This window comes from Cavia porcellus, unplaced genomic scaffold, assembly GCF_034190915.1.
Source record: "Cavia porcellus strain 051 isolate PalLab524CR breed Dunkin Hartley unplaced genomic scaffold, mCavPor4.1 scaffold_12, whole genome shotgun sequence".
NCBI classification, from domain to species: Eukaryota; Metazoa; Chordata; class Mammalia; order Rodentia; family Caviidae; genus Cavia; species Cavia porcellus.
Genome location: NW_026947495.1, coordinates 57,515,202 through 57,539,526, shown reverse-complemented (window position 1 = coordinate 57,539,526; position 24,325 = coordinate 57,515,202). Strand labels below are relative to the sequence as shown.

Here is a 24,325-nt window from a genome sequence, read left to right as displayed (position 1 = left end):
CGCTTTGCTCAGTATATTTTGCTTCTGTTTCTTTTCCTTCCTTCCTCTTTCTTTCTTTTCTTTCTTTCTTCTTTCTCTTTCTTTCTTTCTTTCTTTCTTTCTTTCTTTCTTTCTTTCTTTCTTTCTTCCTTCCTTCCTTCCTTCCTTCCTTCCTTCCTTCCTTCCTTCCTTCATCCCTCCCTTCCTCCCTCTCTTTCTTTCTTTCTTCCTTCCTTCCTTCCTTCCTTTCTTTTTTTCGTGGTGCTAGAGATGAAACCCAGGGTCTTGTGCATACAAGTCAGAAAGCTCTACCCCTGAGCCACATCCCCAGCGCCATTTTCATCCCATGATTAAGCAGCTCTGGGCACTGTGCTTCCATTAGAAGTATGGTCCACTGACATTGCACCAAGAAGATGCATTTGATTGATAGTGCTGCGTTGCTGTCTGTGGGCGTTTGCTGGTTTAACTCTAACCTCCCTGTCCTACTCCTGCTTGCTGAGAAGTGGTCAGAGGTGCAGTCAGAAAGAATTGTGGGGGCATCTTCTTCAGGCTTCTGGTCCTTATTACACTCATCCACCTATGGAATTCCAAATGCCTGTTTACGTATTATCCTTTGATAGAAGAGACAACCTTAAAGGAATGAAGGGCAAGTGAGAAAACAGAACTTTTCCCTTCAAAATCTAGAATGAGCTAGAGGGTTGACTAGCCCTGGAATTTCTATGTTCCTGGGCTCTGCTAAGGAAAAATACATAGGACATCCTGATGAGGGTAATTGGGCTAATAAGGGTAGATGGGTCTTTACATCCATCTTAATGTGTACCTTTTCTATGTATTCTGTTTCAGAACAAGGTTTATCTAGCTTTTTAGGTATTTAAATGAGCTAACTACATCTTCTATAAACGTAAAAGCAAAAACAAAAAATTACATGGACTACGCATCTCTTTTGCAACAGGAAGACAGTACTTCACGGAGGCTCTCTCATTCCTCATCCTTTTGGAATCAGCTTGTTCGAGGAAAACGTGTTCTATACTGATTGGACAAAGATGGCTGTGATGAAGGCCAACAAGTTTGAGGACACCCACCCCCAGACCTACTACCAGTCTACCCTGAGACCCTATGGGGTGACTGTGTACCATGCCCTCAGGCAGCCCAATGGTGAGCACTGTACTTGGTAGGAAGCCATGGCAGTAAATGATGAGGTAGCTCAAATATGGGAGGGGTTATCTAGAGTCTTAAACCTCGGAAATTGGCTTCAGATCACAAGCATTTCAGAAAATTGATGTATTTTAGAGTTAAAATGCCAAATCTAGAAAGAGCTACATGTTGAGTGACCCCTGCAATGTGCCAGCTCCTGTCTAGCAGCAAACCAACTGAGGCCCAGGGGAGGAAAACCACATACCTAAGTGCTCATTTTTTCCTTCTCTGCTTTGTATGATACCAGCTGTTTGGTTTGCATTAGATCTATCATGGGCCAAACTGAATCTGGTGTCTCTGGCTGGTCATTAAAGAAAAATATTTTGGTTCAAAGACTTCCATTACTTTACAATAAGCTTGGTTTGTTAGGGTTTTTAATTGGGCCTTGACATGTGTGTATGGACTATATATGGTTCTTTTTTGTATTTGTATTTGCTTGTGGATGAAAGAAAAAAATACAGTAATATACCAGATTATGTTGTTAGAAAGATTAATATGGACAAACTATAATTTAGAGAAAGACATATTTGTTCTAAAATTCTCGTAAGTTGTAAGGCTTTTTAGTATAGAAAAAGACAAAATTAGTTTGATTTAATAATAGTTAGAATTGATACGGTAGATAACCTTTAGTGTCACAATCCTGTGAGAATATTTACTTACCTGAAACCATTTTGAGACTCTCTGTTTAAAATAGTTTACAGACTTAATATACAAGCTACTCATTTCATATCTGCTGTGGCCCGTTGATCATTGCAAATTGTTTGGCTCAGAATGATACCTGGCTCTGATTATTTCCCCAAATCAATCCTCTTGAGAAGGAAAAAAAAATATTTGGAAGAGGAAGCCAAAGATCTAAAGATAGACTAAAAAGTTTACCTGGGGCAGCCTGTGTGCAGGGTGCAGTGAACTGTCTGACTCAGTACCTTGAGGGTGGCTTTGGAAGCATAAACCAGTTTGTGTAGCAGACATACAAGATTTTACAGTCAAATCTGTCTTTGAATCCTATGTTAGCAGTGTAACCACTGCATAGTGTTGAGCAAGTTGTTTAACTTTTTGAAGCTTTCTGTAAAATTGAGAAAGTAATACTGCTTGTGTTTATTGATTGTGTGATGACTTCCTTACAAAATGAACAGCTAGTGACTGATAGTCACTTTCTGTGCCTTATTAATGGTAAAGATAGTATTAAAGGCTTTTTTTTTTTTAAATTTGGGGGGTATGTCTAATCTATAAGCTAACAGTAAATGTGGAAAAAGAACCTCATGGTTACCTAGTTGTGAGAGTCTTATTCTCCCCCCCTGCCTCCCTTTCTGCCTAAGGTGCAAGGGAACGGGGCTGGGGATTTAGCTCAGTGGCATAAGCGCCTGTTCAATCAGGGAGGTGAGTGTGGTGGTGTAGGAGAGAGAGAGAGGGACAGACAGACAAAGAGACAGATTGATAGACAGGGATAGTGAGACAGAGAGACAGACAGGGACGGAGAGATAGAGACAGACAGGGACAGAGAAACAGAGAGATAGACAGGCACACAGACACAGACACAGAGACAGAGAGATGCTGACCGTGGTCCCTGGGAGTTATGGTTTCAAGGAGTTGTAAACCCATTACTCTGTCACTTGTGGGCCCAGTGACTTCAGATGTCTTGGGTCAGGGTATGATGCATCTTGTGACTTAACCCTGTTCCCTTCCAGTTAGCAACCCGTGTGGAGATCACAATGGCGGCTGTGAGCAGGTCTGTGTCCTCAGCCACAGGACAGATAACGGTGGTCTGGGTTACCGCTGCAAGTGCTCATTTGGCTTCGAGCTGGATGCGGACGAGCACCACTGTAGAGGTGAGAAATCCCTCCTGGGCTGTCTTTCTGGGAGGCAGCACAGGGCACACATGTGCAGGCCTCTACCCCGCAGCTGCTGTTCTGCCCTGGGCCAGCTCCGATGTCTTCACCACGGAAAACACTTTCTGTAGCCCACGGGCATCTTCCTTGGTAGGCACCACTTTCCTCTCTACACAGAGCTGGGTTGGAGGTAAAACTCTGTCCTGTGAAATTTTCTACTTCCTCTCCTTTTAACTATGGTCTTCAAACTTAATGTGATTGAACTTTGAGTATTTTTAATACTATGCATTCATTTCCATGTTCATTCATTCGTTTATTGATGATGTGGATTCAACTCAGGGCCTGTGCGTGCTAGCTAAATATTTAACAGCTGGCCCTACCATTTCCACTTTAGACATGAGCCTTAACTCTAAACAGGAGGGAAGCGGGCCATTGCTTTTATTCCTAGATCACCACTTGCATCTCTTAGGGCCAAGTGATGATATCTTTTTTTTTTTCCCCAAGTGATGATAAGGATCTTAATCCTGCCTGGTTTTGTTGTGATATTCCAAAATAAGCTCCTGAGTATTGCGGTGGCTCAGTTTCTCACAGTTTTTTACTTTTCACTTCAAACTTTCTTGTTTATGTCTTTCCCCTGTGACCTGGTTTTATTCTTCCCTCGAAGTTTCCTTTTGGTCACTGGCACATGCTTGCCTGGGCCTCAACTCACAATGATATCCACTCTGTGATATTTGTTTCTCTCATTTTCTCTTCTGCAGCTTTCTTTTTATCCCTTTGACAAATTCTTGTTCTCTGGATGGTGTTACTTCTTGCTTTTTATGTAGAGTGCTTTATTCTCACTCAGACGAATTTGTTAACTTTGTGGGTAATCCTAGATTCAGATAAAAATCACCCTTCTTGGGTTGAACATTTAGCTCAGCAGCATAAGCACCTGCAGCCTGGCAAGTGTCAGGTTGTGAGTTTGATCTTTGGTACCAAAAAACCCAACCCCCCCAAAATAAAAACCACCCATTTTTAAAAAACTGTGTTTATACGTAATTTATGGAGAGTAGACTATCTAGTCTTTAAAATCCTTTCTGCAGTTTTTACCTTTGTCTTAGCTATAACTCCATCACTATCTTTCTGATTCCTGAAATCCTGTCATGGTTTCCTTGTTTTCTTTGTTTATTTCTTCCAGTACATCTTTTGCCCCCTTTTAAAGTCTTTTTATTTTGAGAAAAGGCGTCACTAAGTTACCCAGGCTTCTCTAAAGCTTGGATCCTCCTGCCTTGAACTCCCTAGTAGCTGGGTTTACAGTGTGCACTTCTGTCTTTGCTCTTAAACATCAGTCCTTCAATCTACTCCTCTCTTCTTTCCCTAGTTTATTGCTTTGTGAATTATTTACCTGGTTTCTGTTAGTCCTTCTTTCTTTCTCATGTTGATTTCTATACAAAGGTTGGTATAGATTTCTTTTTTTTTTTTTTGCCTTTTGAGGCAGGGTCTCACTATGCAGTTAAGGCTGGCCTTGAGCTCACTGTGTAGGCCTGGTTGGTCTCGAACTTGCAACGATCTTCCTGCCTCAGTCTCCCAAGTGTTGGGATTACAGGTGTGAGCCACCACGTTCGGCTCGGTGTATATTTCTTGGGCATAGATTTCTGTGCAAAAGTTATTCCAACTTGAGAATGTGGTGGAGGAGTTCAGTTAACTCTATTTTAAAAATTTGAGCCATATGGACCCCATTTATATAAATGACATGTAGGGGTAACTTTCTCAGGAAGTAAATTCTAATCGTGGTGTTATCTTTGTTGCTTATCTTTTCTCTTCCAGTTATTTCCAATTATGTTTTCACAAGTTTCTTATTCTTATTTCAGAATTTTCTTTCACAACTAAGAAGTGTATCTTATGAACATGTTAGTGATTTCCCGGGAATTTGGGGAGAAGTTAGGAACAATGCTATGGCTGACTGTGCTGTGTCCCTCTTTCCACAGTGCTCAAGAGCTTCTTGCTCTTTTCATCTGAACTGGCTGTGCGAGGGATCCCATTCACCCACTCTACACAAGAGGATGTCATACTTCCGGTGACGCGGAGTACTTCTTTTTACCTAGGGATTGATTTTGATGCCCATGAAAATGCCATCTTTTTTTCAGATACTTCACAAGACATAATTTACAAGCAAAAGATTGATGGCACAGGTGAGAAAATGTGTGTGTGTATGAGAGCACGTGTGCACATTTTTCCTGTTTTCTAGAATTCTACTAGTAATTCTGTTAGTGTAACACTATTTATTTAAGTGGCTCTTTACTAAGCTGAATAAATACTTTTGGATTGAGAAAATAAACCCTAAGCATTCCTTTATTTTTAAAAAAATCTTATAAATGAGTGTGTATTTTAACAGTAACAAATAATAACACACAAAAAAGTAAAGTACTTGAAAGTCTTTCCTAGGTTAATTGACTAAAAGCTGATCTTTCTGTTCGGTCAACTAAAGAGATGACCACCTCCCTTAATGGATGCTGGGCTGCTTACATGCCAGTGGTGGGGCTTGGGATAAAAACAATTTCTAAGAAATAAATGAATTGTATATGAATATGGATTTGCTGTTTTCCGTTGATTGAAATTCTGTTAAAATCTTAATTATCAAAAATAGATAAATTATGGTCAGTTACTGCTGCTGGGTCCTTTACTGGATGATGGCATGATCTCTTATACCCGCTGATAAGTTTAAACTTGAAATTTGGAAAAAAATATATATGTGCGAGTATAACAATATCACATATCCACTAAGAGGGCCAGGTTGGGAGTTGGACTTCCTGGTTTTGGATTCTGGCTTTCCACATTATGTAGCTGTGTACACTTGCGGAAGTAACTTAATTTCTTTATGGCTTTGTTTCCTAAACTGTAAAATACAAATAATAATACAGGTACTACATAGATCACTAGGTTGTTGACAGAAGTTTAGACTTCTACGTAAAGCCCCTAGAATCTTGCCTGTGGTATTAAATACCTAGTTAGCTATAATCACTGGAAAATTCTGTCGCTCTGGATCCTGCACACCCCTGTCCAGACCTGCTCTGCAGTGCTCCTCGCTTACCTCTCTCGTAGCTGGTTCATATTTTTAATTAGATGTTGAATTTTGCTCACCCTGCTATTTCTTGTCATTTTGACCACTGCGGCCTAGGGGCAGCGCACCTCACCCTGCCTGCCTGCCTCCTGCAGCCTGTGGTCCTGTGACCATCTCCCTCTCTGTGAACCTGTTGTTTCCTCTTTACTTCCTGCCATGACCCTGAACATGTGGAGTCTCATTCACTCTCCCTCTGACTTCCAAGCTTCCTTTGGGAAACCACCCCATGCTTCCACCTTGCCATGCATACATGCTCTTGCCTTATGCCTGGAAACCTGTGTTCACAAGCCACCCTCCCATGCCCCCATCAAGCCCCACTATACTTTCATTTTTGCCCGGGGCCTCACTACCTCATGAATGGCCTTGAGGACAGTGTCTGCACTCTTTCTTGATGCTTCACTTCTCTCATCTGTGTAGCACTCACAATAGACAACGAGCAAATCCATGTAAAGTACTTGTTCTATTTCTTCACTCATAGTAAGAGCTCAATTAATACAAGCTATTATTATTAGCAGCATCATGTTACCTGAATGTCTAACAGTGTTGCACAAAGAGGAGTTTCTTTTTACAATTGTCTGAAAAAAAAAGGGACTAGGTTTTTGATTTGTTTTGTTTTTTGCTACTGCAGAAGAAAGATGTGATTGCTTATTTGAATTGAGAGTTTCTTTAGTAAGATAAAGAGAAGAACAGAGGAAGACGGGCATAAGCATTTCGCAGAGAGAACAGTGGTCCTATTTCTCCTGGATTCTATTTTGATTTTCTCCTGGCATCTTTGCTGGCCTTTTCCAAACTTGGCAACTTTGTGGCTGTGAACGGCTGTTGAAAGACTGGTGAGAGGGTTGGGCCGTGATACTTCCAGGCACTCCTGGTTGTACCTGGCAGTGTCAGCTTAGCGGAGCTGCCTGGGGGTGGAAGAAGGTGTGCTCAGGTATCTCTCCTCGAGATGTTCTGAGACGAGGAATTTTTTCTGGAAAGTCTAATAAGGGAGTAAATCCGGACCACAGGGCTCCTGGTTCTGCTTATCAGTATCATATCTGTTCTTTGAGATCCAAACTTTGGGGAAATGGATGGACTCTAGGTTTATCTCATGTTCAGCATTTTACAGGTTTTTTTTTTCTTTTTAAGAATTCCACATGTTCTAATTCTGATAGAAAATTTAAATATGCAGCAGGAGAAAAATATATGCCTTACATAATATGCTTAGTTTAAGTCATGTCCATATTTTAACTTTTAGGAAGAGAAATTCTCACTGCCAACAGGGTGGAAAATGTAGAAAGTTTGACTTTTGACTGGATTTCAAAGAATCTTTACTGGACAGATGGTTCTTTGAAGAGTGTCAGTGTCATGAAGCTTGCTGATAAATCCAGACGTGCAATAGTGCAGAATTTAAATAATCCTCGCGCAATTGTGGTTCATCCCATTGCTGGGTAAGTGGGTTCTTGTTTCTTGGGAGCTTGAAACTGTGAATCTTGTACAGCCATCGAAAAGTGATACCATAGGGAGTTGGTGAATTTAACATGTATCAGGTTTTACTGTAAAACTGAAATCACCTTAAATTTTACCTTTCTTGCATAGGCTTATGGAATCACTTTATCTCCTTTAAATACCTTTCTTCTAAGTCTCAGCTTTTCCAGCCGCCCATAAAGTGTGTTTTGTTTTTGTAGTAGCAAACAATGTGACACAGATTTGGTAGGGAAGGAACCCCAATGCAGCAGAATTATCAGGAAAGGTTTGAGCTCTGGTCCTGCATAGTATATTGATACGAAGCATAGCAAAAACTTGCCTAATCCCTCAGTGGTTGTCAGGCAAAAGTTTTTCAGATCATAAAGTTTTATGTTTTCCCATTCAGTACTTGGTAGAGTCAGTCAAGAAAAGATAGGACAGTCTACAGGATTCTTTTTTGGTTCTTACCTTACTTAAGTATGTTCTATAGCTAATATGTTTGCTTTGAACAAGTCTAACACATACGGTTGTATATGAGTAGAATAATAAAGAAAGAGGGCTGGTAATTCACTAATAGAGCAAGCATTTTACATATATAATCTCATCTAATCCCCAAAGCAGTTTTAAAAGGATGTAGTAAAACACTCATTTTAGTGTGTGTGTGTGTGTGTGTGTGTGTGTGTGTTGTGTGTGTGCGTGAACTTACTGTGTAGCCCAGGCTAGCCTCAAATTTGCAGTGATCTCCTGTCTCAACTTCCTGACTGCTGGGATTATAGGTGTGTGCCACTGTGCTCAGATAACACCCATTTTAGAGATGATGAATTTGAAACTGGTGAAATAAAGTGGCCTGTGAAGAACTCACGATGTTCAAATTCCAGACCTGCCCAAATGCAAAGCTTGTATGCCTGTAGAGTGTTTACTTTGTATTCTTATTTTCTCTTGGTAAAATAATACAAGGAGCATACTTTTAAACTGATAATATTATTCTTAAGAAATCCTGTCATCCTATAAGGAGAAACTATTGCTTTTCTAATAAATTTATATTAACCTGAATCTTTGACATCTGATTTTGAAAAGCTGTTAAGTTTTTTTCCTAATGACTTTTATATGGTCAAATTTTAGACTGTTACATTTTGGAAATGACTACTTTTGATTGCTAGGGAGTGTATGAAGGAGAAAATGGTATTTTCATTTTGTTTCATTTTCCCTAAACTTATCATTGTGCCAGTTCTCAGAATTTAAAGAAATAAAACAAAAAACAAAAAAAATGCTTTGGGTAAGATAGTGTCTGAGACTTATATTGGATTCTTTCTTCAGGATGAAAGGGTTTGCCACTGGTTTGTCAATTCTTTATAAAGAAAAAGTGACCAGCGAGTGACCTAAGGGAAACTGGATATTTAATTTGGAGAGAGATTAAAGTTAATTTCTTTGCTCATAGTTTATTATTTTATTTCAGCAGTGTTGAATATATAATATGTAACCTGTATTTAATGTCTTTTTAAAAAGAATCTGTTGAATGACAATATTTTGGATCTTAAAGTCTAGGACAGTGGCTCTTTGGTCTGGATGCCCATTTTATTTTATTTATTTATCTTTTTGAGGCAGGGTTTCACTGTGCAGTTCAGGCTGGCCTTGAACTCACTTTGTAGCCCAGGCTAGCCTTGGACTCACAACAATCCTTCTGCCGCAGCCTCCCAAGTGCTGGGATTACAGATGTGCACTACCACATCTGAATAGATGTTCATTTTAATGCCATTTGTATTTGTGAATTTGATGGCATGTCAATAATTGAACTTTTAACTAAAACTTAGATCAGTCATGCAGTAAATCTGGTGAGCCCAATAACAGAAAATGAAATTGATTGCAATTTAATCTCTAAAATATCTGTTTGTGTTAATTCCTCTAAGTCATGTGATTTGTCCCGGTATTAACATGTTTGATTTATTACCTCTTTTTCTAGGTATATATTCTTCAGTGATTGGTTCCGTCCTGCTAAAATTATGAGAGCATGGGCAGATGGATCTCACCTTGTGCCTATAGTGAACACCACTCTTGGGTGGCCCAATGGATTGGCCATTGATTGGGAGTAAGTGGGAATCACCCCCTATTACTGAATTTGCAGCAGAAGATGGATGAGGCATTCTAGGAGGACATGGTGGAGTAAAAAGCCATGATGCAGTTTGCCCTCAAACATTTTAAAATCATTAATTGGTTATGGAATAAAGATGTTGAATGATATAGAGACACACAGTTGTTCATTACAATGGGATGAAAACCAGTGCATTCATAAATATTCTTAGGAATTTGCTAGAAGCAACAGAATGACAGAACTTAGTTGAGGGTCAAGATGGTGGAGATGAGTCCCAAGTCCCTTTAGAAGACTGATAGGGATTTGATGAAATACAGCTTGTGTGTAATTTCTTACAGGGAGCATCTTGAGGTTAGGAAAATTTTGTAACTAACAAATGTGCATTTTTTTCATATGCTCTATGGAAAAATGTTTGTTTATTTATATTTCACTTTTTTTTTTGAGACTAGGTCTTTTTTTTTTTTTTTTGTCTTTTTCATATTTATCAGTACAGGGATCGATCTCACGACTGCCTGCTTGCAAGACAGGCGCTTATGCCGCTGAGCTAAATCCCCAGCCTGAGACTGGGTCTTGACAGGTAGTTTAGGCTAGAATGAACTCACTATGTAATCCAGGCTGTGGGCTCACAGCAATGCTCCTGCCTCAGTTACACGCATATGCCAGCACACCCTCCTGAGAATTTTAGAAGTATAAGACATAGTTTTTAAGAATTGATGATCTACCTAGGAATATAGCAAAGGAATGGGCTATACATGCTTACCTTTTACATATAGATTAAACATATTGTTACTAACATTTTTCTTAGCTCATTGATTTTACAATGATAAAAATAAAATTCCTGATTTAGCCAAGTGTTAACAGTACTTTGTACTTCGTAACAATAAACTCATCCTTATTTGGTATTCTCACAATTCCAGCCTTTCAAGCGGCTAAGCCAGGAGGATTTCAAGTCTGAACAGTTTAGCAAGGCCCTGCCTCAGAATTAACAACAACAAAACAAACAACCCCAAAACTTTTAAGGGCTGGAGATGTAACTTAGTAGTAGACCACCCCAAGAATTGAGCCCCAGGACCCCTCACACTCCTCAGAAAAACCTAACGTTTCAAGTTTTCTAAGATAATTATTTGAAGTCATTTGATGAAACTGGATTTTTAATGACTATAGTTTCTGTTTAAGAATTTTGTTAAATGTGTAAGTTGAACATGCTGATCTTGAATGCCCTAGATGTAAAGGGTGCTCTTGCTTGTTTCTGAATAGCAGATAACTTGTAAATGTTTTATCATTTTAGGGCTTCACGATTGTACTGGGTAGATGCCTTTTTTGATAAAATTGAGCACAGCACTTTTGATGGCTTTGATAGACGAAGACTGGGCCATGTAGAGCAGATGACTCATCCATTTGGACTCACTGTCTTTAAAGGTATGTTTGAAGCAGTAAAAGTATGTGTTATTTTGTACCTCATAACAATAAACTCATCTTTATTTGGTATTCTCACAGTTCGCAAAAAGCTTGTCACTTACATTACACAAAATTAAAATGGTGCTATTTTATATAGACAAAACTGTTTTTGGTTGATGGGAAATTTTACTTTTAGGGTGTTTTGCTTTGGATAATAATACAGACAAAAACTTACTATATATGGGCATAGTACTTTGTGAATTACACTTATGATTAGTATGCAGTACAATGTGTACCTTATATAACTATTACATGATAAATTACTGCCTTCATCAGTTTTTGAAAATAAAATAACAAGAGTTGTAATAGTAACTATTGTAGAATGTTAATGTTCTCCAGGGTTGACAAGAGCCTCATCAAAATTGTTGTGGGGAAATGGTGATATATTTTCATCAGTTGTATGTTCATTGAATGACTCAGATGCTTTTTAGTAAAACTTGTTAGATAATATAATCATTGTTGTATTGAAATGTTGAAATGTTGAAGTATGATTTATTGTTATTTTAAAATTTATTTTATTTTGAAGATAATAAAATCCAACAAAAAAGTCAGAACAAAGCCAATCAAAACAAAGCAGCAAAATTAGTATAGAACTTCAAAGCAGAATACTAGGAAAACAATAATAGCTACCATAGTGTTATCTACACAATAGTTGTCCATTTAATGAAGTATAGAAAAATCATACCCAAAACAAAACAGAATAAAACTAACCAAAACAGAATATTGAGTAAAGCAAAGCAATAAAACAGTGAGAACAATATTGGACTTCAAAGACAAGATAAAAGGAAGTCCCCTATATTTGCTATATTGCATATGGTTGTCCTCGGAAGAGATGCCCAGGCTGCTGGCCCCAGACCTGTGAAATCAACCAGACAATATAAGCATTTAGTTGCTTTATGAACCTTAGTTGCTATCAACTCAGCCTGTCCTCCGAATCAGCAGGTTGCTTTGGGGGTGGGGGCACTATCTGAGTTTTCTTCTCTTCCTGGAACCCACATGACTTGCACAGCTTACCAGAAAGGTGGCTTGTCGGCTTCTTGTGAAGTAGGATTTATGAAAAACAGACAGGATGTTTTCTTCATCAGTCTTTCCCAATTTTCCTGCTACGCTGGTAAAGACTGCTGGGAAGTACAGAATGCAGAACAACCTCGGCCATGGCGATTGCAGGCAGTGCTTTGGCCTTTCTTCTGTCTCTCCAAGCCCTCTTCTTTTTGAGACAGGGTTTCACTGTGCAGTTCAGGCTGGCCTTGAACCCACAGCAATCCTCCTCCCTCAGCTTCCTAAATGCTGGGATTATAGGTGTGTGCATCACCCTTGACTGCTCTCAACTCCCCTTTTGTGTGTAAGCATGTTTCTGTGAACTGAGTTTCTGGAAATTAAAATGTAACCAGGCACCAATGAAACAGGTAGCTTTTGTAGTCCTGACGTCCGGGCTCTGTAGATGGTTGTATAGTTTGTGCACTGTACGAAAATACTAGGTCAGGAGAGTGAAGAGAGATTGACACACCAAAATTAGTCTAGTTTGAGAGTTGATACTTTGCATAGAGCTATTAAAGGCCTGCTGTATCTGCTAGTTGTCCCTGGCTTGGAACATCTTACTTTGAACAATGAGATAATGCTTTTAAAAAACTAGGTATTAACTATAAATCCAAGAATTTCTCACACAACGGAATTTAGAATGAATAGTAAATACACTGTATTTTCCATCCTGCTGTATGTTTATGTGTGGAGTGTGTGGTATTTAAAAATATTTAAGAAATGCTCTGAAATTTTTGATGGGATGAGTCAATTATCAACAATCACCCACCTCCCTGCCTTTACTCCCTTTTCTCTGGTGATGTCAGACTCACACTATTCACAGCCTTGGAACCCTGGAAGAATGTTACATTTTCTCTGCTCTGTCGTGGAATGCTTTGGGATTAAATTTTTAAAAATACAGTTTTAGTGCCTTTTGGTTTCATCAGTATGAAAAAAATTTGAGTGCTTACCCATGAGAACACATATCATTCTCTGAATAATAGAAATTTGTTTCTTCCAACCTTGGCTTTCACTATGGCTTTCTTAGGGGGAAGTTCTTTTATTATGTAACACCATGGAAAACAGGCATCTTTTTACTGAACAGGTAGATCTCTTGCCTGTTGTACTACACGGGACTGAAAGACTGAACTTATTCATGTAGATGCAATATTAAAATGTCTTCCAGTCCACAGTGACCAGAGTTAGTAAATCCAATGACTGGCTAGTCATTAATTGGACCACAGAGAAGTAAAATTGCTCTCATGATTAAATTTTTGATATTTTAAGCATTTCTGGTTAATTGGGATTACTAAACTATTGCTAAAGAGAAAACCCACCTCAATTCAGTTCTTTCTTTGTAACACTGTTGGAATTGCTGCATTTACTTCTCTGTGTCAATAGTTATTGCAAAGATGATATGATTAAGTTTTTGTTAAAAACTTACATTACCTCTTTTACCATTCTGAGCATCAGGGGACATTGTGTTGATATTTTTACTGATCTCCGAACACATACTGAAAGTTCTTTTTAGGGATAGATCTTTGCTTTTTCTTCTCAACAATGTCTTATGAGAGCAAAGTGTGAAAAAGAAGTACTCTCAGAGGCTATGGGATGTTTGGCTTGGAAGAGATCTTTTTGGCTTTTGTTATTCCTTGTGCTGGCTATTGAACTCAGGCCTTCTCACATGCTAGTGAGCACTTTACCACTGTGCTACATCCCTAGTTCTTTGAAGAGACCTGAGATATAATTTCCTCCTATAGTTAAGTATTTGCCTAAGCACCCAGTATTCCTTACTGGGGTAAGAGCTCAATCTTAGGAGGCCTCAGTGCTTTGTTGAAGAGATTTTTTAATTTTTATCTTTATATTTTGTTCTGGGGGGTTGAACTCATGACCTTGTGCTTGCCAGGCGGGCACTTACACCTCTGAGCTAAATATCTGGCCCTTAAATTTTAATTTTTACTTATGAAAATTTTAACCTAAATGTTACTTAATGCCATCCTGAAACGTCTTATTGTTTGCCTGAATGTAAACTATGATATTAATAAATTAATTTCCAAAGAGCACTTTTGGAGAGTAACCAGTCATAGAAAATGGCTGCAGAAACAGATTACAGATGTTTATGTGAGGAGATTCTCACATTTCCAAGCGTATTGCATTTGCCCAGGTAATGTATTTATAAGGAAGTTCTGACTGGAAATACTAACGTTCTCTGTTTTTTCTTAGATCACGTGTATTTTACTGACTGGAGACTGGGTGCTATTGTTCAAGTCAGGAAACTGGATGGTGGAGATATGAGAATTATTCGAAGCGGCATCACCAATGTCATGCACGTGAAAGCGTACGATGCCAACCTCCAGACTGGTGAGCGAGATTGTCAGGTTTTTTGCATGGATGTGTTTATTTGACATGGTGACTCCTTTTCATTTCAAAATCTTATTTACCATAGCTCCTGATAGTGTTAACATTCCTGTCACCCATGTAGTTTAACACCATTCTAAGACTTTAAATATCTGTTCAACTCTGCTAACCTGGAAAGTTTTGCTGGGAAATGCGTGTTTTAACACTTTCCTGTATTTAACTGAAATGTTGTGCTTTGGCAGGTTGCTAAGAGGGTACACGCTACTTTTTAATGTTTCAAGTATTCTTATTTGTTTTCCTTCACAAGTCAAACCCAAGATGAACCTAATCTGAGCATGCATTTTGCAGGGACGAATTACTGCAGTCAACCTACCCATCCCAATGGCGACTGCAGCCACTTCTGCTTCCCAGTGCCGAATTTCCAGCGGGTGTGTGGGTGCCCCTACGGGATGAAACTGGCTTCCAATCACATGACATGTGAGGGGGACCCTGCCCATGAACCCCCCACAGAGCAGTGTGGCTCCTTTTCCTTTGCCTGCAACAATGGCAAATGTGTGCCCAGCTTCTTCCGCTGTGACGGGATTGACGACTGCCATGATAACAGTGACGAGCATCAGTGTGGCACATCCAGTAAGTAGCCATGCACTGGAGATGCTTCCTGAGGGCGCAGAGCAGAGAGAGGTGGCTTCACAAAACAGGGGAAGCTTAGGCTACGTGTATGGGAGAAGTTATCTTAGAATTTCAGATGCTTACTTACTTTGCGCTTCAAAGGTACTTAGAAAACTAAGCATAAGTATCATTTATAGGCAATGTTACAGATTAGTCTAGAGTTGGTTCACAGTACCTTCAATAAAATTTCCTTTGAAATTAGCTGTGTGGGCCAGTGTAGAGCTCTTCCATCTTGATAAACTCTTCAAAAAGTGAAATCAGGACTAAACTTGTGGCTCAAGAGGAAAAACATTTGACTAGCATTGTGTGAGTGTTGTAGTCAGGAGTTGTACACAGAGAACAATTAGGATTAGAACATGGAGTTTATAATATTTTTATAATGGTTACCGGAAGTTAACACAGAAAATGCAGGAAATCTATCTGCAACACCAAAGATATAGATTATTTAGTCAAGAGCCTAAACCCCACAGCAATGTCCCACATGAGTCCAGATAAAAATCCAGAGCTCAGGACAATGCCTCCCACGAGTCCAACTGGAGGTCCAGAGCTCACAAGAAGGACTCACATCAGTCTCTTTTATGGATATGTGCCAGGAAGACCCAAGGGTCAGCGGTGGAAGCTAGAAAGTCCATGCCAGCAGGATAAAGGAGCTGTGCTAGTGGGATGAGGGTTCTACGCTGGAGCCGAGAAGTCACACTCACAACAAAGACCAGGGCTATCCTGAAAGGCACCACAGCTGTCCTCCGCAACACGGAGGTCCCGAGCTCCTCCGACGACAAGCACAGTCGGGTACATGCCAGGAAGCAGCGTGATGAGTTCATCCTGGAGATCAAGTGGCACATGTGTTCCCCTCCGGAGCTATGCTCGATGTGAGGACCAGATCTTCTCTAGGAGAACCAATAGCTCAGACAGCAACTCGTAGGAGAACCCATAATGCCTCCTTAATGCCTCAGCCCTCAACATTTCCCTTATTCTCCATCTATTTATCCTGGCAACTTTCCTCAGGTGGAGCATCTTCGATCAATGCCATGCTGATGTAATCCAGCTGGCGTTAAGTTGACCATCAGTTCTTAATCCATAACAGTGAGGTCTTGACTTCCATCCTGACATGGTTAGAAAATGTTGAAAATAAAATTAAAAATCCAAATCAAAATACATTTTAGTTTTTAGCATCTGAGAGAATAGAATATGAGAATAAGAATCTGGGATTATAGGCTTTAAAAATTTCATGAGCTATATTTCTTTTCCATATCTTTTGGAGCAAAAGTAAATTAGGGTAAAATGATAGTCTTAATCTTTACATTCTTCTTAAAGGTTAGGGCCTAATAAATGCTGTTGCAGAAAGAATAAGTATCCCCTTAGAGTTTTAAAAAATAAAGATCTCAGTGATCTATCAAGGTGAACAAATAGTAATGCTAATCTGTTGTTTTTGTAGAGAGAATAGTGACAGATTTGAAAAAAAAAAGTGCTTATTTGTGCATTTTCCCTGAAAGTTTTAAAATTTCCATCTTTATATGTATTTCCTTCTTGTTTCTAAGAGTTTACATTTTACTGAATATTTTACTTGTGTACATTTTTAAAGGACAGATTTTCAAGGTTTCTTCAGCCTGGGTTTGACATTGTAATTGGAGGAGGTACAGCTTAGAACTTAAAGATGTCCATATTGACCTCAACAACTGTAGAGGTTTGGGATCTTGGGCAGATTCCCAAATCTCTCAAAATCTGTTTCCTTATCTGCAAATGCAGATAATTGTTTGTAGTTTTGTAGTATTCTACAGGCTGTGAAAACAGATGTCCCAATGACTGGTTGACTGCTCTTGCAGATAACACCTGTTCCCCTTGGGCATTCACCTGTGTCCACGGAGGAGAGTGTATCCCTGGACACTGGCGCTGTGACAGACACAATGACTGTGTGGATGGCAGCGATGAACAAAACTGCCCCACCCGGCCACCTACTACCTGCCCTGAATCCTCCTATGCCTGTGACAATAACCGCTGTATCCCAAGGGACTGGCTCTGTGACACAGACAATGACTGTGGTGATGGATCTGATGAAAAGAACTGCAGTAAGTTTTAAAGTCATTTCTCTCGGTTGGTTGGCCTAGTAAATAAATTGGAACAACTAATAGGACCTGTTCTCTTTCCTCTGAGATTCACTATGTCCTAGGTCTCCTTATCAATAGATTCTAGACGTAAAGGCATGTGGTTGCATGTGGAAAACTTAGAATCTCATCAACTGTGTTAATACAAGCCAAAAGGCCCTAGGACAGAGAAGGTCAGAACATTTAAAGTCTCATGAGTTTTTACCCATCTGCTCTTTATCTTGCCAGTTCTCATTCCTTTAGGACCTAAAATTTAGGCTATTTCTTTACCTGTGTACGATAATAATTTAAGGTGGAGCAGAGTTCTCTGGACTAGTATCGAGTGCTGATTGCATGACCTGGAAAGTCACTTTCCTCTTGGAGTACATGGGCTTTCAAGTCCCCTCTAGTTTTGGTGTTCTACAAGGCTTTATTTTATATAACTCCATGTTGTGGTCGGAGTAGCCAGAACATCTGACTATGTCTTAACAGCAAGGTAGGACTCCAGCTTTTAGAACTGTTCTGGTTTGGCTTTGGATTAAATCCAGTCTCCATCCGTTTATGCTCCGTTGGTACCGGGCATGCGAGTTGGCTGGCCAGGCTACCTAGCTGGGCTCTTTGCTTAGCTTTGGCCTAGCGTCGCGTTCTTCATAGCATTTGTGAGACGTAGTGCCAGTCCAAACACACTGTGCTTGCTTGCTAAATATCTTCTATTTTTCTGGTGTAATCATAGTTTCTGAACTTACCCTGTAATCTTCTGTTTTTGATTCCAAAATCTGTCCTACTTTTGAGTTTCTTGCTGGGCTAACTCTGACAATGTGGCTGATTTGAAAGAATTTGAACAAAGATAATTTATGTAGCTACTTGGTGATTTCAGTTTGACTCTGGTACACAATCAGCAGGAATTAAACTTGGCTTTGTTTTTGGGTGATGTTAGACTCTTCATCGACGTGCCGACCCAATCAGTTTCATTGCCCTGATCATCGGTGTATTGACCCGACTTATGTCTGTGATGGTGACAAGGACTGTGCTGATGGATCTGATGAGGCTGGCTGTAGTAAGTGACTTGCTTTATTTTCTCAATGTTTACAAAAACCTCAAGTGTAGTTGTTTTGTCCATGAGCTGATGTCTCGTTCTTTTCTCTTTTGATTCTTAGTATATAACTGCACCACTTATCAATTCAAGTGTGCTGATGGGAGTCGGTGTATCAATAACAGGTATCGCTGTGATGGTGTTTATGACTGCAGTGACAACTCCGACGAGGCAGGCTGTCGTAAGTACCACCTACCCGGCAAGTTTCAGGCCAAGGGATCCCTTCGCATTTGCTAGTATTGATGTTACTACTACATTTTTTCTAACTCAAACAAACTGGGAAAGACTTCCTATATTCCAAATTACTTGTATAAAATGAAATATTGAACATATAACTCAATTGCCTAGGCATTACTCAGTAATTTCTAATTAGCAAATTACATGGCTCATCATTGTTTAGATATTTTTGCTCTCAATTTTAACTTTCTCCAAGGACATCTCATATACAGTGGTTTTCAAACTTTTGAAGCTTCACTGCAAGTAAATGATACTGTAATGATTTCTTTTAAGTCTTGTTAGATCTCAGGTCACACCTTGTGCTAGAAATGGTGCAGAGCTGTCTGTGGTTGGTTTTAAACTATTATTTGTTGAGTAACTGCTGAGTAGCCTTTGTCCTTGGAATGTGGTAAGGGAGATTGTGGAAGACAAGAGATGATCCAAGCAAGATAGATAGTTACAAGAGTCTTAATAATAATGTAGATAAAATTGTATGAAGGTTTCAGAAATGAAATTCCCTCTGTTCAGATGTTTCAAGAATTTATAACACATAAATCTGATTGTCTAACATTCATAGCCTGGAGACATACAAATAACATGACTTTTTAAAAAATTGTCAACCATTTTGTTAAGTAGACTTTGGGCTTGTAAAAACTCATCAGTAAATTGGCCCTTTGTTTGAACAATGAATTGCCCAGCAACCAGAAATGCCTAAATACTACTTTTCCTGTTTCATGTAGAAAACATAGGGTTCTGTGATCATCTATGACAAACTGCCAATTGCTGTTGAGACTTGGTGTTGCTTTACAAAGTCAATGGGAGGGAGATGAGGTTTGCCCCTGTGAGGTGAGGAAGATGTTCTTATCCCTCAAGGGCTACTTGATAAATCATGAAAAGTTTGCAAAGAATTAAATATTTACTGTCTCCTTTAGTCGCCTTAATATGTGATAGTTTCATTGGATATGTTTCATTTGAGGGAAAATTATAATATCCAAACATATGAACTTCAAGTAGCTATAGCTACTTAAATTCTGCTGTAATCCTATAGTGATTTTTAATAGAGAAAGAGGTAAATTTTACTATTGCATTTGCAATAAAAATTAGACACTTAGGAATCATAATGCTCTTCTAGCTTCAAGAATTGTGTGCTGTGTACTCAGATCCACTATTTTGACACAAATGTTTCTATGGATTTCGATATGGCTGTACAGTGTGGGATAAGACCTTGCATTATCTTAGTCTTTACAATTGATTTGGAATAGTCATTGGTAGAAACCTACTATTGATCATAACAATTTCCTGTAAGCTGTAAAAGAGATTATACATCACATCCACAAATTCATTTTTCCCATGCTTTTCTCCTAGCAACCAGGCCTCCTGGTATGTGCCACACAGATGAATTCCAGTGCCAAGGAGATGGAACCTGCATCCCGAACACTTGGGAATGTGATGGACATCCAGACTGCATCCATGGGTCTGATGAGCACCATGGCTGTGTCCCCAAGACCTGTCTTTCATCTCAATTCCACTGTGACAATGGAAACTGCATCTACAAAGAGTGGGTCTGTGATGGGGACAATGACTGCAGGGATATGAGTGACGAGAAGGACTGCCCTACTCAGCCCTTTCACTGTCCCAGTTGGCAGTGGCAGTGCCCTGGCTATGCCATCTGTGTGAACCTGAGTGCGGTGTGTGATGGCGTCTTTGACTGCCCCAATGGGACAGACGAATCCCCACTTTGCAGTAAGTTTCCTGACGGCATTTACTGGCCATATGTCCGTTCTGAGTGGTAGGCTGATATGCCTTGCGACTGTCACAGTCCCCTTGCAGATTTTTAGGAAGAGACTTTAGTTCCTCTGTGATTTCAAATCTCTGTAGGGGTAACCATAATTGAACTCCAAGAAATCATCACTGGATCATATTTCTCATTAAATCTTTGCACTTGGCTGTGTGTTTTTCCTTCTTTTTGTGGTATTATTTAGAAACATAAGACTGTACAAAGTCATTAGTTTGTCAAATGAAGTTTAGTCATGTTGGTAATGCATTCAAGGGTTTTCCAACTGTAATATTTTCTAGTTTCAATCAGATCTTGCCACAGATCAAATGAGGTCTGGGGATTTGTGTTTTCTGTGATTAAAATGCTATGATTGGCATGTAATCCTAATTACTGTCCTTTCTTTCTTTCCTCTTTAATCAATGCTCATTCTCAGATGAACTGCAGCCAGGTATGACTGTGAAGTATTTTAGATTCTTACGATTTTATATATGTTGTCTTTGAAATGTCATCCTTGTTATTATTTTGACTTCCCCTTCTAGTGCATGTTTCATGTTGTGACTCTTACATAAGTTAGAATACTAATGGAAATGGTGGGTATATACAGCCCCAGGCATGTGACTTGTCTTTGGGTGACTGCAGGCTTTGGTATTTGGCTTTGAGAGTAAGGAATGGTAGTATGTTAGTAAATCTGTGTCCTTAATGTTCTGATTACCTTTATCCTTCCGTTCATTCACTTTCATAGATCTTCTAGCTTCTTGTCTTATATATTAATCTTTCATTTCTGTATAGACAGACAAATTTCAGAGGAAGCAAAGAGAAACAAGTTAGATTTCTTTGCATGCTTTAGAAATGACTTGATGTCAACAGTATCTTCCTAAGACTTATCTCATTGCAGTAAGTGGAGTTACAGTGAAGAAGATGGTTCAAGTCCAGTGGGTAGAAAGTCAAGTCCTCAGGCAAATCAGAGCAGACCCTGAGAAGCCTGTGGAGTGCATCATAGTGAATTTACTGTTAACTCTTATGGGCATCTACACAAAAACTGTTATATCAGGCTGCATCAAAGCTTCCTGACCTTTCGTCTTTGTGCTTCTTTTTCTTTACTGTAGACGAGGACAGCTGCTCACATTTCAATGGTGGTTGTACTCACCAGTGTATCCAAGGGCCCTTTGGGGTTACATGCCTATGTCCATCAGGATACCAACTTGCTAATGATACTAAGACCTGTGAAGACATTAATGAATGTGATACTCCAGGATTTTGTAGCCAGCTCTGCTACAATCTGAGAGGTTCTTTCCGATGCACTTGTGATAGTGACTACAACTTAGAAGATGATGGGAGGACTTGTAAAGCTACAGGTAATTATTGAACTTTAGAATGAGCTAATCCCAATCGGTTTTAATAGCACATCTCATAGTTTATGATTAAGTGTTTTGCATGGGTATTTGATACTGCTGAGTAGGAGCCAGAACAACTTGGATATTGGACAATTATATAATTTCTCTTAATCTCAAAAGTCTTAATATATTTTGAAAACCAGAGGCTAAAATATACATGGATTTAAAAAAATTTAAATAACATTAAATGTGTTAAATTGTAATTGATTTATAGATTATATTTAAACATTTGTACATAATGCTTAGTGAATTTGATTCAACCAATATTCAGTTTCTACTGTATGAACGTGATTATACTTGTATTAGAATATTGATTCAGCTGATTTCAAAGTCACCAAATAATAGAGAATGAAACAACATTTGTAAGCGGGAGGAGTCTGAATGTTAAGGAGTTGAGGGATAGAGGTGGTCTGTTATTTTCATCATGTGGCTTCTATCTAGGATCCAAGGCTATTACTCCAGCTTTTGCTTTCTGCAAAGTAGGAAAGAGAATGAAAGTAGAGAATCAGCAGCTTTCCTTGAAGGTTGTGACCTGGATCTGGGTGCATTATTTGTACTCTAATCCTATTGGCTAGAACTTAGTCATGTGGGCACTGCAAGCTGCCGTGGAGGCAGAGACCCTGCTCTAGCTGTGTGCCCATGTGGCCAGCTCAAAGTTGGTACACCTTTTGACTGAAAAGAAAGAGAGGATAGGGGATATTGACAGACAGAACTCTCTGCTGTAGCCTAATGCTTCAGGAAAAACAAAAATGTTTGAGATATAATTCTTGCTGTTAAAAGTCTGCACTCTAGAATGGCAGATGAGCAAAATAAAAAAAATAAACACAGTTGAAGAAGAATATACGTAAAGTTTACTCTAGCTATGAGGACATTCACTGAAATCTAATTCAAACAAGAAACTATCTATAAAAATAACTACCTATACTACAAAAATCAGCTGTTAAGGTTAAGAATGAAGCAATTAAAATGATTCTTGGCTCCCTCCCTTATAGTTTGGACTCTTTTTTCTGTTACCAAAGTATTGCATCAAATGTTTACAACCCCCCCCCTCCTTGTTTTTCCTCTCCCAGAATCACTTACGTTTTGCCTTTTTATCTCCCTTGGGCAGCATCTGAAAATCTATTGTTACTTGTGGCAAGCCAGAACAAAATTATTGCTGACAACATCACCTCTCATGTCCACAATATCTTCTCACTGGTCGAGAATGGTTCTTACGTCATAGCTCTTGATTTTGATTCAGTCAGCAATCGTATTTTTTGGTCTGACTCAGTTCAGGGCAAAACCTGGAGTGCATTTCAAAATGGAACAGACTGGAGAATAGTAAGTACTTTCTGTAGACCTTGTGATTGTTCATTTCTACCTTTTGGTCTGTTTGGTGTTACTACGGAGAGATGGCCCACCTTGCTCATCCTGGAAAGTTCTAGTTTCTTTTAAATGAAGCAAATTGTAATCGGGAGGCCTCAATATTCAGTTATTAACCTGTGAGTGTTTTATATAAGAATGTATTCTCTGAAAGCCAGTCAGTGAATGAGAGCGATGAAATAGCAGGAGAGTCAACGGGTTTCTTTTCTTAGTTTAATTTAGTTACATTTCTTAATTCATTTTTTGGAGTTTCATTTTTGTTTTCTTTTTCTTTCTCTCTCTCTTTCCTCATCCTTCCTCTCTCTTTCTCCCTCCTCTTTTTCCCTCTTTCCTTTCTCTTTCTTTCTTCCTAATTTCCTTTCTTCCTTTCTCTCTCTCTCTCCCTTCCTTCCTTCCTTGTCTTTTTGAGGTGGGGTTTCCCTGTGTAATTCATATGGACTGCAAACTCACTTTGTAGCTCAGGCTGGCTTTGAACTCCTAGTAATTTTTCTGCCTCAGCCTCTTAAGTGCTGGGATAACAGGTGCGTGCCACCATACCTGCCAAGTTTCAGTTTCTTAATCCTTAATAGTTAAATTTTTACACTCCTTAAAACCTTGTTTTGTAATTGTTGGCATCCAAAAAGGATGTTATTTCTGGCATACGAACATTATAAAGTTTCATAAGGTTGCAAGTTAGTGAAGGTGTTTAAATCTTCTGTAAATGCAGAATCTTTCAAAATCAAAATGAAACTACCCACTAATTCGATTAATAGGATTATCTTATAATGGTCAATGTGAGGAAGTCTTGTGTCTTTTTCCTAGAATACCTTACTGTTGATTTTCAGGTGAGTTACATGGGAAGACCAACTTTCTTAACCTCAACAAGCTATCATCGGACAAGTTAGATGCTTTATGCTAGATTTTAATACAATTTCTATTTACTACCCACCCTTGATTAACTTTTGTCTGTAGATACATGAAAGTGGTGTCTCTATTACTGAAGCTATTGCAGTAGATTGGATAGGACGGAATCTTTACTGGATAGACTATGCTCTGGAAACAATTGAAGTCTCTAAAATTGATGGAAGCCACAGAATGGTATTGATTAGCAAAAACGTAACAAATCCAAGGGGACTAGCACTAGATCCCAGAATAAAGTAAGCACTTTTTCAACTTTTTATAAAAATTATATTGTCTTGACAGGGGTATAATGATGGGCAAACACTATGTTTAGCAGATATATGTATTGCAAAACTAAATGATGCCATTCAAACATGGCAAACACATATC

At 39.0% G+C, this 24,325-nt stretch overlaps 1 protein-coding gene across 4 annotated transcripts in view; it reads left to right on the top strand.

Annotated features, from left to right (window-relative positions):
- Lrp2 (LDL receptor related protein 2) overlaps positions 1-24,325 on the top strand; it is a 183,614-nt gene that overhangs the window by 68,710 nt on the left and 90,579 nt on the right. For 2 of the 4 annotated variants that reach the window (XM_063259223.1, XM_063259222.1), the window contains exons 14-29: positions 932-1,134; positions 2,859-2,999; positions 4,967-5,170; positions 7,334-7,526; positions 9,503-9,628; positions 10,920-11,050; positions 14,330-14,467; positions 14,813-15,094; positions 16,957-17,199; positions 18,152-18,271; positions 18,372-18,488; positions 19,889-20,266; positions 20,734-20,748; positions 21,407-21,655; positions 22,803-23,014; positions 24,008-24,192. In XM_063259223.1, coding sequence (XP_063115293.1) covers positions 932-1,134; positions 2,859-2,999; positions 4,967-5,170; positions 7,334-7,526; positions 9,503-9,628; positions 10,920-11,050; positions 14,330-14,467; positions 14,813-15,094; positions 16,957-17,199; positions 18,152-18,271; positions 18,372-18,488; positions 19,889-20,266; positions 20,734-20,748; positions 21,407-21,655; positions 22,803-23,014; positions 24,008-24,192 — 2,937 coding nt within the window. The remainder of the gene's footprint in view (positions 1-931; positions 1,135-2,858; positions 3,000-4,966; positions 5,171-7,333; positions 7,527-9,502; positions 9,629-10,919; positions 11,051-14,329; positions 14,468-14,812; positions 15,095-16,956; positions 17,200-18,151; positions 18,272-18,371; positions 18,489-19,888; positions 20,267-20,733; positions 20,749-21,406; positions 21,656-22,802; positions 23,015-24,007; positions 24,193-24,325) is intronic. The other 2 variants (XM_063259225.1, XM_063259224.1) reach the window with 1 other exon arrangement.